This window comes from Rhagoletis pomonella, unplaced genomic scaffold (assembly GCF_013731165.1).
Source record: "Rhagoletis pomonella isolate Grant_MI unplaced genomic scaffold, Rhpom_1.0 Rhpom_scaffold_00007, whole genome shotgun sequence".
Lineage (NCBI taxonomy): Eukaryota > Metazoa > Arthropoda > Insecta > Diptera > Tephritidae > Rhagoletis > Rhagoletis pomonella.
In genome coordinates this window covers 46,616,576-46,631,849 of record NW_023458561.1, presented here as the reverse complement: position 1 = coordinate 46,631,849, position 15,274 = coordinate 46,616,576, and the positions used below count along the sequence as shown (strand labels likewise).

General features: G+C 37.2%; 1 protein-coding gene across 1 annotated transcript in view; it reads left to right on the top strand.

The window, feature by feature from the left end:
• Positions 1 to 13,721, top strand: part of LOC118742924 (cyclic nucleotide-gated cation channel alpha-3) — a gene marked incomplete at its 3' end in the record, with an annotated part of 412,477 nt that extends 398,756 nt beyond the window's left edge. Inside the window, 3 exon segments of the mRNA XM_036475352.1 lie at positions 7,916 to 8,067; positions 8,841 to 8,982; positions 13,584 to 13,721. Of these exon segments, the coding sequence (XP_036331245.1) occupies positions 7,916 to 8,067; positions 8,841 to 8,982; positions 13,584 to 13,721 (432 nt within the window).
• Between the last annotated feature and the right edge of the window lie 1,553 nt (positions 13,722 to 15,274).

The following is a 15,274-nucleotide window of genomic DNA, read 5'->3' as shown; positions in this document are numbered from 1 at the left end:
AAGTAGCGATTGACTCCAGCAGTACTGGAGGGAAACTATGCAATTGTGCCTTCAAATTTATTCCTGTGTTAAGAAAAATTGCAATCTAAGCCACTAAACTGAAACAAAAAGAATTTATAAACTCTCTTCGGACGTGTCCATAGTACTGATAATTAAGATAATTTTCCAAACAGCATTCAGTAGTCTACTTTGATTCGATACAAAAGTTCTCAGTTTCAGACAAAAATTAATTGCATAAATTGCCATTTCGCATTCAAAACCTGAGTTCGCAAACATTTTTTTATAACTTTAAAGGAGGCTATCTTTCGCTTGTAAAAAGTGGATTTAAATATTTTCTAAGTTGTCTGAAATAAACTCTAAATACCGTTTGGTACATTTTACTTTCTACCCGAATACAAAGCTGGTGGCAATCGGTGAGTTTTACACCTTTTGCTTAGTTGGTTATAGAAATGTGTTCGTATTTACCTACATATGTATGAATGTTTATACAAATTTGCTTGTATACAATTGGATTATTAAATTTTCAAAATTAATTTACCTCGATTTTGTCGTATTTGACATGCCTTTCAGCCATGCTTTCATTCACTGATTTATAACAACGCAAAAGTTATTAAAAATTACAAAGGGAAATAAAATTTCTATGCACAGTTTTCTATTAATATTTTTATGCATGTGTATATTTACATTAGTGTGCCATGGGGTGGAGTCGCTTTTCTGGGTATGCAGTTACAGTTGCACGGCTACACTCAATCCTGGCTCCTGCGTCCTCGTTCGCACGTCTGGGCAACGTGAGTAACCCATGTGTAAGATGCGGTAATCAATCCGTGTAGAATCATTAATCAAGGCAGAGAGATAAGGAGCTTCGGTGCAGCCTCTTCCATTTACTCGGTTTAAGGGCTAACAGAAGTTATCGGCAGTCTGTTCAATAGTAGTAGTAGTAAGTCTATTTGGAACACGCGGATTGCTATATGAGGCCATGAGGGCCCGAGGATTCTATCTACAGAAACAAATTTTTTAGTAATATGAGAAAGAAGGATCTACAAAAAATAAATGCGGTCCTTTACTAAAAAGTATTTTGCACCTACGTGCTACTTTATATTATAGTAAAAGAAAACTAATAGGTCGTGCCTCGGACTGTTGCAGTTTCGATTCTTGCAATGCATTTTAAGGTGCACCTTAACTTTTATCGAAATGTCAGTTAGGCTACTCTGGAGCTTAAGGCCTCATACAAAAGTGTATTCTCCCAGCTATAGGTCGTTCGGACCCGCCACCTAACAAAAGTTTAATCCAGTAAAAATATATAAAATACCTAGGGTAACTGAACACCTTTGCAACGTTAAGGTGGATAAAGAATGCATACTTTGTTCTACTGACAGAAACTTCAGTCTTCATAACACCACCGGCAGGGAATATGAAAATAGTACCAGACGCCGACATCTAAACATCCACAAAGCCACTTGGACGTGACCTAAACGAATACCGACATTGCTACCCTGTTTTCACAGAACACTATGGATCTAAACCCGGAGAGTTATATTCTACCCTCCCCCTAATCCAGATTGTTGTGCGCCACTGTGCCTATTGGATGGATTGCAGTCTATAGCTCTCTCACAGTATTCTGACGGCGCCTGGCGGATCCAAAGTTGGGCTTGCTTTGGCAAGGGTTTCTGCCGTCTTCGACCTCCCCTTTTTTTCTGATAACCAGAAGGTCTCGTCTCAGTAGGTGCCCAATGAACCTGCACGAGTAGGCTAGACGGTGCCAAAAGAGCCTGCCCGTCCCCACTATCGTTTTCAGGTTTCTGCATGAACGGCTAAGCTCCCGTAGGAAAGTAACCTCTAGGGAAACCGGCATGACTAAACCACCAGAGGGAACGTCGCTCCCGGTTGACAAGAAACGTGCGGGCCGTCTCCTTAGGGCCACTTCGGGCACACCCTCGTAGCATGTAGTGACCGACCCGCAGTCCTCCACGCATAAGCAGAGCACCACTAATGTACATAATGTAGGCGTTGCCTTTAACCTCCCTATCTGTGAACATCTGCCGTAACTTTACATAGTAAAGAGGTAGTACAAAAATATCTGGGCCTCGATACAAACCGATACGCGGTTGCCAGGACATTTACGTAGAAGGATGGGAAAATGTAGAGTTTTCTTTAGAGCCTTAACATACATAGACATAAACAAAATATGTATGTATGTACATTACACCGTGCCACCTTCTAACAATTGGTGCAAATGCACCAATCTGGAACAATTTTTATTGTGCTGTATTGGAGCACAATAAAAAAATTGTCCCAATCAAATGCTGTACAGTCACACGGTTGCCTCTTTTTATACAATTTTGATTGCCGCAAGTTGGTGAAAATCAATATAGTGACAATAATTGCCCCAAATTTATCACACGATTGTTCTAGCATGCGGAAATCGTGACAATAAGATGTTGCGCTGACTTCTAAATTCTGTTTTGTTCTTTGTTGTGTAAAACTGGCGTATTCTTAAAAAAAAGAAAATTTCATCTAATTTATATATTGTGGGCTCATTTTATGCATATTTGTTGTTTGAAAGCAAAGAAGCAACAACTTGAGCCTAATGAAAACTGACGCATTTATTTAGAAGTTTGAGTGTACAGTTTTTTTTATTTTTCGACGATAACTGCAACGTGCTAAATATGTGGAGTTCAAGTTACAAGAGTTTTCTTTTTAATTTTGGTTTTCTTTTTAATTTTGCTTTTTTATTAATTACAAGTAAAATCAAATAAATAAAAATTTCAAATTTATACAACAATTATAAACATTTCTTAAACTTTTGATCACAATTCAATGGTTTATAATTTGGATTTCTAGAAAAAAATTTGTTGTGCAAAAAAATTATAAAAAATCGACAGGATTTTTTAGCAACTTCAAACTTGCACCTTATTGTACTAAATTTTAATGAGCTATAAAACTGAATAACAATTTTTTTTTCTAGAAATCGAAATTAAAAACCTTGCAATTGTGTTCAAAAATGTAAGAAATTTTTATAATTTTTGTATAAAGCTTGCAATTTATGCGGTTTTTGTTAGACAACGAGCTATACTTTTATAGAAAAATAATGAACACTAAATAAATAGAAGAAAAATAGTCAAAACTGGTCAAAATGTTGAGGTTCTACCGTTTCGTCTGGGCTGTATGGAACTTTTTAATAAATTTATACTGTCATGGCAGTTTGCCAATTGGTGACATAAAATACCTTTCGTATTCTTCTCGTATGAGTTTTGCTTGTGGTGGTATAGATCGCAGCAAAGATTCCGTCATCGGACTTCAAGATAAATTATAATTTGAATACAAATTAAATTAAAAGTTATGTTTCTTCCGAAAACAAGGATATTCATTTCCGTGATTTTTGGACACAGAAGGAAGCAAAAAAGTAAATTATAAATACATAACAGCCTAAATATTGTTGTGTATTGTTCACTTCAATTGCCGCACAAGAACACAATAAATATTGCCGCAATTTTGAAATTTTCATTGCCCCATGATTGCCAATCGAGCTCTCACACGATTGCCGCAAGTGGGTTGTATTTGATTGGGCATTGTAAGCACAATATCGGCCTCTATTGCCGCATGAGTCAATTTATTGTGAAATCACACGATTGGGGCATAAAATGAGGCAATAATTGGTGTATTGCGGCAATCGTGGGATTTCAGCTTAAGGGTACGTTCACACAGAAAGCGGAGCCGAGCCGAGAGAAGCCGTTCCGATCGCAGTGAAGCTTTCAAATTGCTGCAGCTATATGAAAGTGTTCATACAGCAAGTTCTTTCAGAAGCGTTTTGGAGCTGAAAGCAAAGCAGTTTTGATTTTGAGTTTTCTATATAATTTTTCTGCTTCATGACACTGCTGCAAACAAAGTATCAAAACATTCAAATAAGAACGGCAAGTTTTGTGGTATCTTTGTAGTCGAATCCATTCAAAAAGCTCCGCGCCGCCTCGTGCAGTGTGAACACCTGGAGGTTCGCTTCGCTCCGCCTTTCTTCGCTCGACACCGCTCGGCTTTCTGTGTGAACGCACCCTAAGGTACTTTCGCAAGCCAATTAAAAAAGAAAATTATTTTGTCGAACATTCTTCGGTGACACCTACATTTTTTTTAAATAACTCTACTGATCTTGTGGGTAATTATTAGAATGGGGTACGTAAGGTCAATGAACTTTGACACAAAGAAATTGAATCCCCGGGACAAGAAAACAAATATATCACACCTTAAGATCCGACTGTGAACGCCGAATAGAGGAGTATGACGAAAAATATAAAGGCCGAAATGGCGCTATAATTTGACCACATTGGGGTGGCACTTTAGGCTACTAAAAATTTAAATCCTGTGTGTAAGTAATAAAGCGGGGTACTTGTGGTCAATAAACCTTGCAACAAAAATATTGTTTCCTCGAGACAAGAACACCAAAAATATTTTAGGCTCAGGCGTGTACGGCGAAATTTTTATCTGGTACGGTCCAATTTACATACATATGTATGTATGTAAGCGAAATAAAAAAAAAAATTCTTTAAGTTAGTTTAATTTCTTAATTTACGAATTTCACCGTAGCATTACAGAATATCAGTTTTCCACAGAACTAATTGCATTAAATTGCAACTTTCCTTTAATTTACGAAAATATCAACTGCTAATATAAAGATATACCCTTGCATGCATATGTACTTAAAAATGCGTTCATATACATAAGTAAATGCATAGCGTGGAGCCTGTTAAAGGCGAATATTAAAGCGATCTTGTGTCGCGACATCATTAACCTTTCAACATGCTGATACATATAAGAAGACAAGCAACGCATCTAAAGGTGCCTACGTACTTAATTACAACATGCACATTTATCCACACATTAACTGCTGAAAAATTTCATTTCCGCCGTGCCTCATCACCGGAAATGTTGTCACAATTAAAAATGCACGCTAGTGGGCCTGCCGACATATCGGCAATACCACAACGACATCCTCTCGGCAACACTTTCCACGTGATTTTCTGTGCACACACCGTTTCGCTCTTCGTCGCATGCTTTAACACCAAAAAAGCTGAAAATACATATGTTAACAAAAAAATGTGCGAATAAAGTTGTTCATTTTATCTTCGAAAATTCGCAATTTTTTGTTTTAAATGCACTTCATTCATTTCATTATAAATCGCAGTAGGTTGCAAGGTGCAAGCAGTTAGCAGTGGATTGCAAAATGTCAGTGGCAGGAAGAAACATCGGATGAAATGCAATCGAGATTTTAAATTAACGTAACACTGCTCAGGAAATTCTCTGATTTAAAATTACTTATTTATCTCTTAGTCACAGGATAAATGAGAACTGCGGCGCTGGCGTCACTTCTAGGATGAAAAGAATTCATACTTTCGAAAGAATGTCAGGCCAGGAATTCTTCAGATTGAAGAGGAGTCCAAAATTTTGGTAGAAACAAAAAACACTGTGTTTTCTCGGTACCCCTCAATTGTCGCGTGGGTCTGAATTTACCCCAAGATGGCCTTTTGAATGATGCCTATTTCTCTGCAGAAGCTGTACGGCACTTTTCCTCATACCAGCTCTTCCTGCATGGGTGGTGTGTAGTAGCCAACCACTTATTCCGCAGCGACAAGAAGAGATTGAGAAATATATTCCCACTCTCATTTATATCCGGTCGATGACAAGTTTCTTGTTTAAGCAGGATTCAGAGTAGACTGCGAAAGTTCTCACTCATCTTTTGTGACTGTAGCTTTCCGAATTCGAGTTTTTGTCGCGCCTATCACAACATTATCAATTTGGTTTTCGTCTTCGATCAGGGGACACCCAAATGGTTCTGTGGATGTTTCGATGCTGGTGTATGGTATTATTTAGTCTTTAAGGATATTTTTATCTAATACTGCTGTTTCTTTAGCAAAAATTTCATTTTAAATTGGGTAGGTTCAGAAGACGCAGCAGTTGAGCGCAACCGTTGTTAAAAAAAAATCAGTGATCGTTATGCGTCTTCTGAACGACTTGATACATTAGCTGTCAAATTCAACTCTCAAAGGTACACACCAACATGTTGTCTCAAATGATCAGAAAAATTTTACGATTATTTAACACGCAACTATTCAGTTGATCAGAAGTACACAACAGAGCGTTCAGAAGGTGCAATCGCACCAGTTACTGAGCTGTTGCGCCTTCTGAACGTGCCCATTAACAAATTTTTTTTTGATGACAGCATTTTTTTTTTGTCCCAAAGGTTCACTATCAAAATTGTATCTTAAAAATCAATTACAAATGACGAACTTTGGGCAAACATTATTTTTATCTATCTTGAAGGTTGAAAGGGGTTGCTATCTGTTTGACAATCGAAATTAGTTTGTCAAATGACATTACCATATAGATGATGGACGAAAACGAGATAAGAAAGTTTGATTTTGAAAATATTTTTGAAGATAGATGCCACCTATTTAAATGGCCAAAGTATAATATATTAATATATGCCATTCAATTTGGCACAATTATTAGTTGTGCCCTCATACGTCGTGCCAAAATTAAAATAATACCGTTTTGTAGAGAAAGACATTTTTTAAGTAATTTTCGAGGGAAGTACTACGCTGCGACTAATTGCTTTAGCGCAATCGATTGTTTTTACCTTCCTTTTATTAGATCGGGATGTAACTATGTCATATTGATGCGCCTAAAAGATGCAGCAATTTGTATTCTAAAGTTACATACCTGATGACTGTACGTATGGAAATGATAATAGCGAGGTTTCAGTTTTTTAAACTAGAATTTTTTTATTTTCTGATGAAGTGGCATTAAACGCGGGCCTTCATGGCGTATGAGTTTAATATTATTTTCTGGTTTATATTTCATACAAATAAAACAAGGAATCGTTCAATTTGACAATCAATTACGAGAAATAAATTAGTCGCAGCCCAACTCCCCTGACAAAGCTTCAAAGCGCAAAATTATCTCACCGTTTGCTTTTATTTTAGAATCGAACACGAAAAGAGAAAGGCGCAATCAAAAGGCGACATTCTTTTGATAGAAACGAAATCTCCATTAGATGCATTTTTTTCTATGAAAGCATATTTTTTTTCAACTTGATACGATGAACGAAAATCGTCAGTTATATAAGCAGCGAAGCGTATTCGTTATTTCAATCTAGATTATAAACCGTCTATGTGCCTGATTTTATTTAAATCTGTTCTCCCGTTTCAGCGTGAAAAAGTAACAAACATTTTTTTTTTTTCAATAAAATATACTTTGTTCGATACTTTTGAGGTTAAATTTCCATTGTTGCGATTTCTCTATATTTTTCCTATATATAGTATATTCCATGAACTTTTGGCTTCAAGCTCCAAAAATTTTAATTTCATTATCTTCTTTCCAACCGAATATCTACAATTTTGAAAATAAATAAGAGATTTTGCCCATAATGTGGCGATGAGGAAATCTGTACATATGCACAAAATATAAGATTGAATTTCTGGAAATTTGTTGAATTCTTCGCATTACAAATTTCTACTGCTTTACGCCAAGTATTTACATCCACAAGTATCTATGTAGAATTAACTGATTTTAAAAATGTTATATTTATGGTATATAGTAAATATATATATATATATATATATATATTTGCAATTTTTTAATAAAATAATAAACTCACTAATCCAATCCTACTTATTTTTTACAAACGCTCACTTGTTCGCTTGCCCAACGAAACCCAAAAAATTGTATTTGAATTGCAAATTTCCTTGATGGCTTACACTTTGAATGAACACGCTGATGTACGAACTGCGGATGCCAATGTGTAACTGTAACGCTACGGACTACATGCAATGTTTCAATATAACAACATGCCATCAATACAACAACACCCCATGAATATGCAACAACTACTATTAATGCTGCTACTCGTTGAATGCATCGAATGCAGCCAAACTGGATGGCGTGAAAACGTATATGCGTATGCGTCGTGTGCCCAATCATCTGCAGGTGAAAGTCATTAAATGGTTCGATTACCTGTGGCTGACCCAAAAGTGTTCCGACGAGGAGCGAGCTGTATCCTGTCTTCCTGATAAATTAAAGGTAAATATGGTCAAACACATGCGCGAATACAAATGCACCCATACATACATACATACATACATATGCACATACGCATGTATTTGTGCGTCATTTATAAGCAGCTATAAATAGCACCGAGCAAGCGCATGAAATTGCATTGCTTTCACTTCGAATTTGCAGCCATTGCAATGGGAAATATTTATGATGTTGCGTATAATCAAATGCTGGTAAAAGGACATTGCACACACTTTCCATGCTCAAATGCCTGGTCGCTGCATATCTACATATATACCCTTACTACACGCACGACTTTTGGCATTTTATAAAATGAACGGCTAGAACTCAGTTGTTGGTTATTGGCCATTGGCCATTGGCTATTGGCTATTGGCTATTGGCGTTCGGAAATTCGAAATGTGGTATCATTTGGCAAATTCTTTTTTTTCTGTTTTTTTTTTAATGCTCTGTTTGCCTACTGCTGACGTAATGAGCGATTTAATGCTTATGCATATACACATACCTACCTACATACACGCTTCACATTTCAAGTCCACTTAGCTTAGCGTGTGTGTATGTTCATACATACGTACATATATATGCGCTCACATTGCCAACCAAATTACTATTGCGTTTGAGTTGATTTACATTTGTAATTGTATTTTCGAAATTTCACATTTCCAGCATGACTTTCACATTTCAGTTCTTATCAGCATTTTTTAACTATTTTTCTTTTTTTTACTCCATTTTCTCGCCCATCCACTAATTCACTTATTCGTATACTTATTACATATTTGCAGGCTGAAATAGCAATTAACGTCCATTTAGATACACTTAAGCGAGTTGAAATTTTTCAAAATACCGAAGCGGGTTTCCTATGCGAATTGGTGCTACGTCTGCGGCCGGTACTCTTCTCACCCGGTGACTACATTTGTCGAAAGGGTAAGTACTGATTCACTTGTTTACTCCTATATAAATATGTATGTATACATATATGCATATAGACATATAAACTTAGATGCACGCATATGCAACTAATAAGTATATATCGATTTGTAGCCATATTGCTTTAAATGGTAATTGATAGTAAGCGCCAAAATTAAATTTCAGTTGGTAATTGAAACGGGCTGGGGCTTCTGGTATATTTTGTTGAAATTTTAAAATGTTATTTTTGCTAACAAAACATAGATGTGCATCTTTTGCGTGTTAGAAAGAATTAGATTCCGACTGGAGTTTAGCAGAGGACAACAACAAACTAGTTGTCCTGGTTGCATTTTCTTATTTTTAATTCGATATATTTTTTTAATGGTTTGGTTTAGATAATAATATATAATAAAAAAAATTGCATATTGAACCAAACCTCTATATCCCCTTGTTATTTGACGCACTGAGTGCGCATCCGAGGCCTGTTAGCCCTCTCCACGTCAGTTTCAAGGTCATTTCAAGGACAAATAGGGTAAAAATTCATTGAATAAACCTGAAAATGCTTCTGAATTTGACCTTGAGTTGACCTTGACATGACCTCTAGATGACCTTGAAGAATCAAGGGTGCCACATATTCGACTTAAGCAACAAAAAACAAGACTAAAAGAATAATTTTTATAATTTTTATTGAATAAATCTTTTTCCTATTTGACCCTCAAATGACCTCGAACCTGACATTGTGGAGGTCAACGGACCTCAGATTTGTATGTATGGTAGGCCGATCTTCTTCTTAGTTTTCCGCTACACAGGTGGGCTGTGAAACCCAGAACCAGTGGGCTTCAGCACCGATATAAGGCAAATCCAGAGCTGCCCCGCACTCCGCCACTTTTCTTGAGGAAGTGCTGTGCCATAGGAGCGGTTTTGTCTCAGCCCGACTGTTCACCTGTTTATTCACTAGGTTGGTGAATAGTAGCTCCGATGCTCTCCTTATGTCCAATACTTCCGGATGCAAAATGTTGCATTAGTTCGGCAACTTATAGCATTTGTTGAGACCAAACCTCGCTTAGACGACGACCGCCCCTATGCCGTTCTCAGTCTTCGACCCGTCTGTGTGAACAGATGCCAGCACTCTTCGTGCCCTCACGCTACCCTTTGACCTCTTTACTGGCTTCGAAGTTCGTCCCAAAGGGCGAACCGGGATCCTGTAGTTAATCCTTCCGGATAACTTTCGTGTTGTTGTTGTTGTAACAGCAAACAGATTCCCCAAAGAATTTTTGACGAGTGTTGCTGGAGTCACAGTCCTTGGCCAGATATAAATCTGGGTTGTTCCGGTTACTTAGACCCGACTGTTGTGACAACTGGGGTAAGTTTAATGCTATACTACTGTGGCCGTAGACCTGCACGAAAATTGTCCCGTGGAACAAAGACTGGTTGCAGTTATTGACGTCATATTCTTTGTCGTCTTTCTTTACTTCTCCATTGCTGTCTACCCAATATACTCTTGCATGCATAGAGTACCACTGAGGCCTTCTTCACACTCTCCTTCAAATTTACTTTCCACGACAGCTTACTATCGAACTGTTTGATTTAATTAAGAAATCAAGTAAATGTTCGCTGACTGCTTTATCCCCCATTCTAAATAAGTTATATGTTTAGCTTCATTAAATTTGTATTACCTTTATTTTTGTTTTGTTCAAGAAGAGCTTTAAATCTATAGGCAAGTTTTGGAAATCTTTATATCTAAAAAAAAGATTTTTTTTGCAGAAAATAAACGATTGAGTTTAGGTTTTTTCCCCTTCTGCTGTTTTAAAGTATGCCCCTTAATAAAGGAGTAGATGGGTAGGGTAAGCAGTACAACCGGTAGATCTATTGTGCATTAGCTTATCACAACACTGAATCCAGCACCAGAGACACTATGTATTTTAGATTAGACCGGCGGTGGAGGAGGTGTGTGTGCTCTTCTATTGGCCACATATGTCCTTAACAGCCCTCCCTTCTTCGTGAAACGGGTTCGCGCTCAAGAGAAGGGGAGGCTTATAAGAACCCGGTATCTCTTTGGATTGTACCCCACTAATAAGCTTTGGCTTGACAAAGTCCCGTGATGTTTTGCCAATGCAGTTCCTTCAGTTCATTGTTTTCTTCACGGGTGCCTCCTTTATTGTATTGGGACCCACCGCAAGGAAGGGTTCCGGCCCTACCGGGGTCGAGGCAGCAACGGGTCAGGCTAGCTGATCAGCTTCTTCATTTCCTTCGACGCCTATATTTCCTGGTATCCAAATGGTATTATGCCCAGTAAGGACATTAAGCTTCTCGATGCAAGAGCAATGAGGATTTGACTTCGAAGGATAGGAGAGCCATAAGTGTCACCTGATTATCACTAAGTATAAGCATCCCCTACCTTCGATAATTCCTACGCAGGTTAATCTCTGCGCATAGACTGATAGCGGAAATAAAGGGGTACAAATTTATAGTTCCCAAATAGTAGTAAAATATGGATCAAGAAACGCCTCTTCTTGTTGACTTTTTTTAATTAAGGGCAAATTCGCCATTTTTTAATTAGAATTGAACCGACAATTGTTCTCGTTTATTTTTAAGACATTCATAAAAACCAGAACTAAAACTTAGCTATACAATTGCATCTAAACATTTCAGAAAAAATCAGAAGATTTGCGCCAATTTCCGAAACACAAAAAAAAAGTCCGAGAAAATCTCTAAAGCTCTGAATAAAAACCAAAAATTGCTAAATATTTAACCTTCCACTATGGACCAGGATACTAACTGACTATCGAGCTTATGGTGAACAAGATTGAAAATGCTGCATGTGTGCATTTTGATAAAATTTGTTTGGTTCCTTACCGAGGAAGTCTTTGTTCTTTTATTCTTAAAAATTAAATCTATAACTTTAAGAATTGTGTACAAAGTAGATTCCACTGATCAGGCAGGCGTGCTGAGAGAGACTCAATGGCCCCCGGCAACATTTTTTCCTTACATATACATAGATCACTCCGCCTATCAAGAGGATAATAGGTAGTAAGAGTGACTGGTTCGTTAGAAATGCTTCGGAAGCACATGAACATTTTTGGAACTAATGTGACCCTCGAAAACTTCCAAGTTCTCGGGATATACTACCGTCTACGGAGGTTAAAGCTAGCTAGCGATACGAAACCTCCTTAATTTGGGGGCTTAGATAGTTAATCGGTTCGAGTAGTCAACTTTTCTCCAGTAGTTTAAAATAGAAAGCAGCGTAGTCCCCAGGCACAAGACCAGTAAATTCTCACGGTACAGCGTCGAGGTAAAGCTTCAGCGCTTCTTCTGCGCTTGTCGTCTGGTAGTTCAGCTCAACTCCTAAGTATCGTTAAGTATCGGAAGGTAATATTTCCATTCGCCGCAGTTCATTGCTGCCTTACACGTTTCAAAAATTTAAACATCTACAAAAAGAAATTTTTTCAATACAAATATTTATTTATAAAAAATAAATAGTATTAACTGAATCTCGAGCTATTGCTTATTTTTATCAAATGCTCAGTTTGCATATGCGTGTTTCTTTGATAGCTTCTGGAAGCACACATTTACTAACAAATATTTTCATTTCATCTATTCTAATCGCTGCTACCCTCCACAATGACAATGCCGCCTCGCCTAATCGCTATTTGTGGGTCCATCGCACGCTGTAACAACAAACTGTTTAACATTCGATTTGGTGTTTTTGTCGCAACCCTAATTGCGCTGCCAACTGTGAATTAACAACAACAACAACAATGCGCACAAAATGGGCGGAAATTGGAAAATTGTAAATTTACACGAAATTTTAACAACGCAACAATGCGAATATACGTACGAATACAACACCCATCCTCGCATGCATGGGAATACATACTTATGCGCACTAACGCTATGCTGGATTGACCGGCCAACCGACTACTCATCATCCTCACATGTTGGCTAATGAATTGCGCGCTGCATTTTGGTTACAAAATTCTGCTGCCAAACAAACTGTCAAATAACACTCACTACCCTCGTGCTTGTATGTGGTTGTGTGCACGTTTGCTTCTTATACAAACACAAATGAAAATGTCCTGCTTCACTCGACGATGACGACGACGACAACGACAACGTTAATGAACGGTCTGCTGGCTTTCCTCCGGCCTCTGTCTACTGCTGCCTCAATTGCTCATTTCCTATGTACGCGTGTGATTGGAAACAAATGGCACCACAACGGAAACGACACCACTCTCATACTAACAATAAATCACCCGCTTGAACATCTTAACCACACCATTGGGATTTTGCACGTTTCTCGATTGCTATGACACTTAATGCTACTATCTTTACTGCTCTTCCCCACCTCATACACACTTGGCCGCCAACTATGAATGATCGCCACCCACTGGACCGACTCGCAAAACGAACAATCAACACTCGACGACCGCAAACCACTGAAATCAACACAAAACCCGCTCACCCGCTCCCCTTCACTCTACTCTACTCTACTCTACTCTACTTGATCGGTGACAATTCGGCGTTACTGTAAACACTCGGTGTCCTTATCCAACCACCATTGCATGCCATCACTCTTATCGGCCGGCAACTACATTTGTGCTAATCAACCGCCGATACAGGTGAGGTTGGCAAGGAAATGTACATAGTGAATCGTGGCCGTCTGCAGGTGGTCGCCGACAATGGGAAGACGGTGATGGCTTCACTGAAGGCAGGTTCCTATTTTGGCGAGATTAGTATACTGAATATGGGCACAGCAGGTAAAGAACTTGGTAAATATCAGTTTTAGTGCGCCAGGCGGAACAATATACACGTAAATAAGAATGTTCTAAAAAAAAAATAGAAATAAAAAAATTTGAAATCCCTTAGCAGTGGATGCTTACTACCCCTCGTAGAGGCATAAAAGCGAATAATAGAAGAAATGCCATAATACACCTATTAAGTTGTGTAACTGTTTTCTCCCCCCGCCCTCCCCTACAAAAGTACATTTAACAACTTTGCACATACAAAACAACAGAAATATTCGCATTCGTAAATTCATTGCACTTTATTTGAAAGAGAAGAAATTTAATTAGATGTGGTTGTTTGTGGCGATATTTGTATGCTTTTTAAATGTGTGTAAGTGTTCAAATTTTTCTTAACCGCTCTACTAGTTTTTCTTTTGGTTATTTCTTGATATTGTGTTACACGTAGCCCCATTCACAAAAACTCCAATTAAAATAATATGATTCACAACATACAGCCATACAATTTAAAAAATGCATTGTGTTACTGAGAATATTTATGTATGCACATTAGGGTGGTCCAAAAAACAAATAAAAGTGAGGATTTTATTGCTCTCACCCTCTAGGATTGTTCTATGCTATAAAAAGAATCGACCCATTTTTTTATTTCAAAAAAAAAAATTAGAGGTCGTCAAAGCGCTCAAAGTTTTCCATGTATTTTATGTACATTAGACTGCATCACCAAAAAAAGTTGCGGTTTTTCCGCCGGGATTACAAAATTTATTATATTATAAGACGTCCACCAAAATATTTCGGAAAAATATTAAGACTTAAGCGAGCTGGACCGATTTGAAAATACCTCCAAAAATGAAGTTTTTTATAAATAAAAATAGTTTCTTAAAGAACTTTTTGAATAATTTTGAATAATTGAATTTAAAAATCTTTTCAACGGAATCGTAAGAATAAGATTTTTGATGCTGTTTTTTTACTTTTTTCAAAGATTGGTTTACGAAAAATATGAATAACTGGGCCAAAAATGTTCTGATATAGACTTATGGGATCTCAGTAGAAAAGTATTTTCACACTATTTTTATTTCTGGCCAAAAAAACGTCATTCGTGTCCCATCTTGTTCATCCTACCTTTCTCCTCCAACCTTTGAATGAGTTGATCAGTAAAGAAATAAAAAGGGTGAGAAAATACCTTTCCAATAACACCTCTTAAGTCTAAATCGGAAGAGTTTAGGTTCAGTTTTTTAAGTTTTTCCTGTACCAATCTTTGAAAAAAGTTAAAAAACAGCATCAAAAATCTCATCATTACGATTCCGTTCAAATTTCTTTTTTTTAATTTTTTTCAAACATTTTTATGCAAATATTTTAAGCTTAAACCGTTTTGGCATTTGAGGGGATTTTTTCAAAAATAAATCTTTAAGAAACTATTTTTATTCATAAAAAACTCCATTTTTGGAGGTATTTTCAAATCGGTCCAGCTCACTTAAATCTTAATATTTTTCCGAAATATTTTGGTGGACGTCTTAGAATATAATAGATTTTATAATTCCAATGGAAAAATAGTACCGATTTTTTTTTTT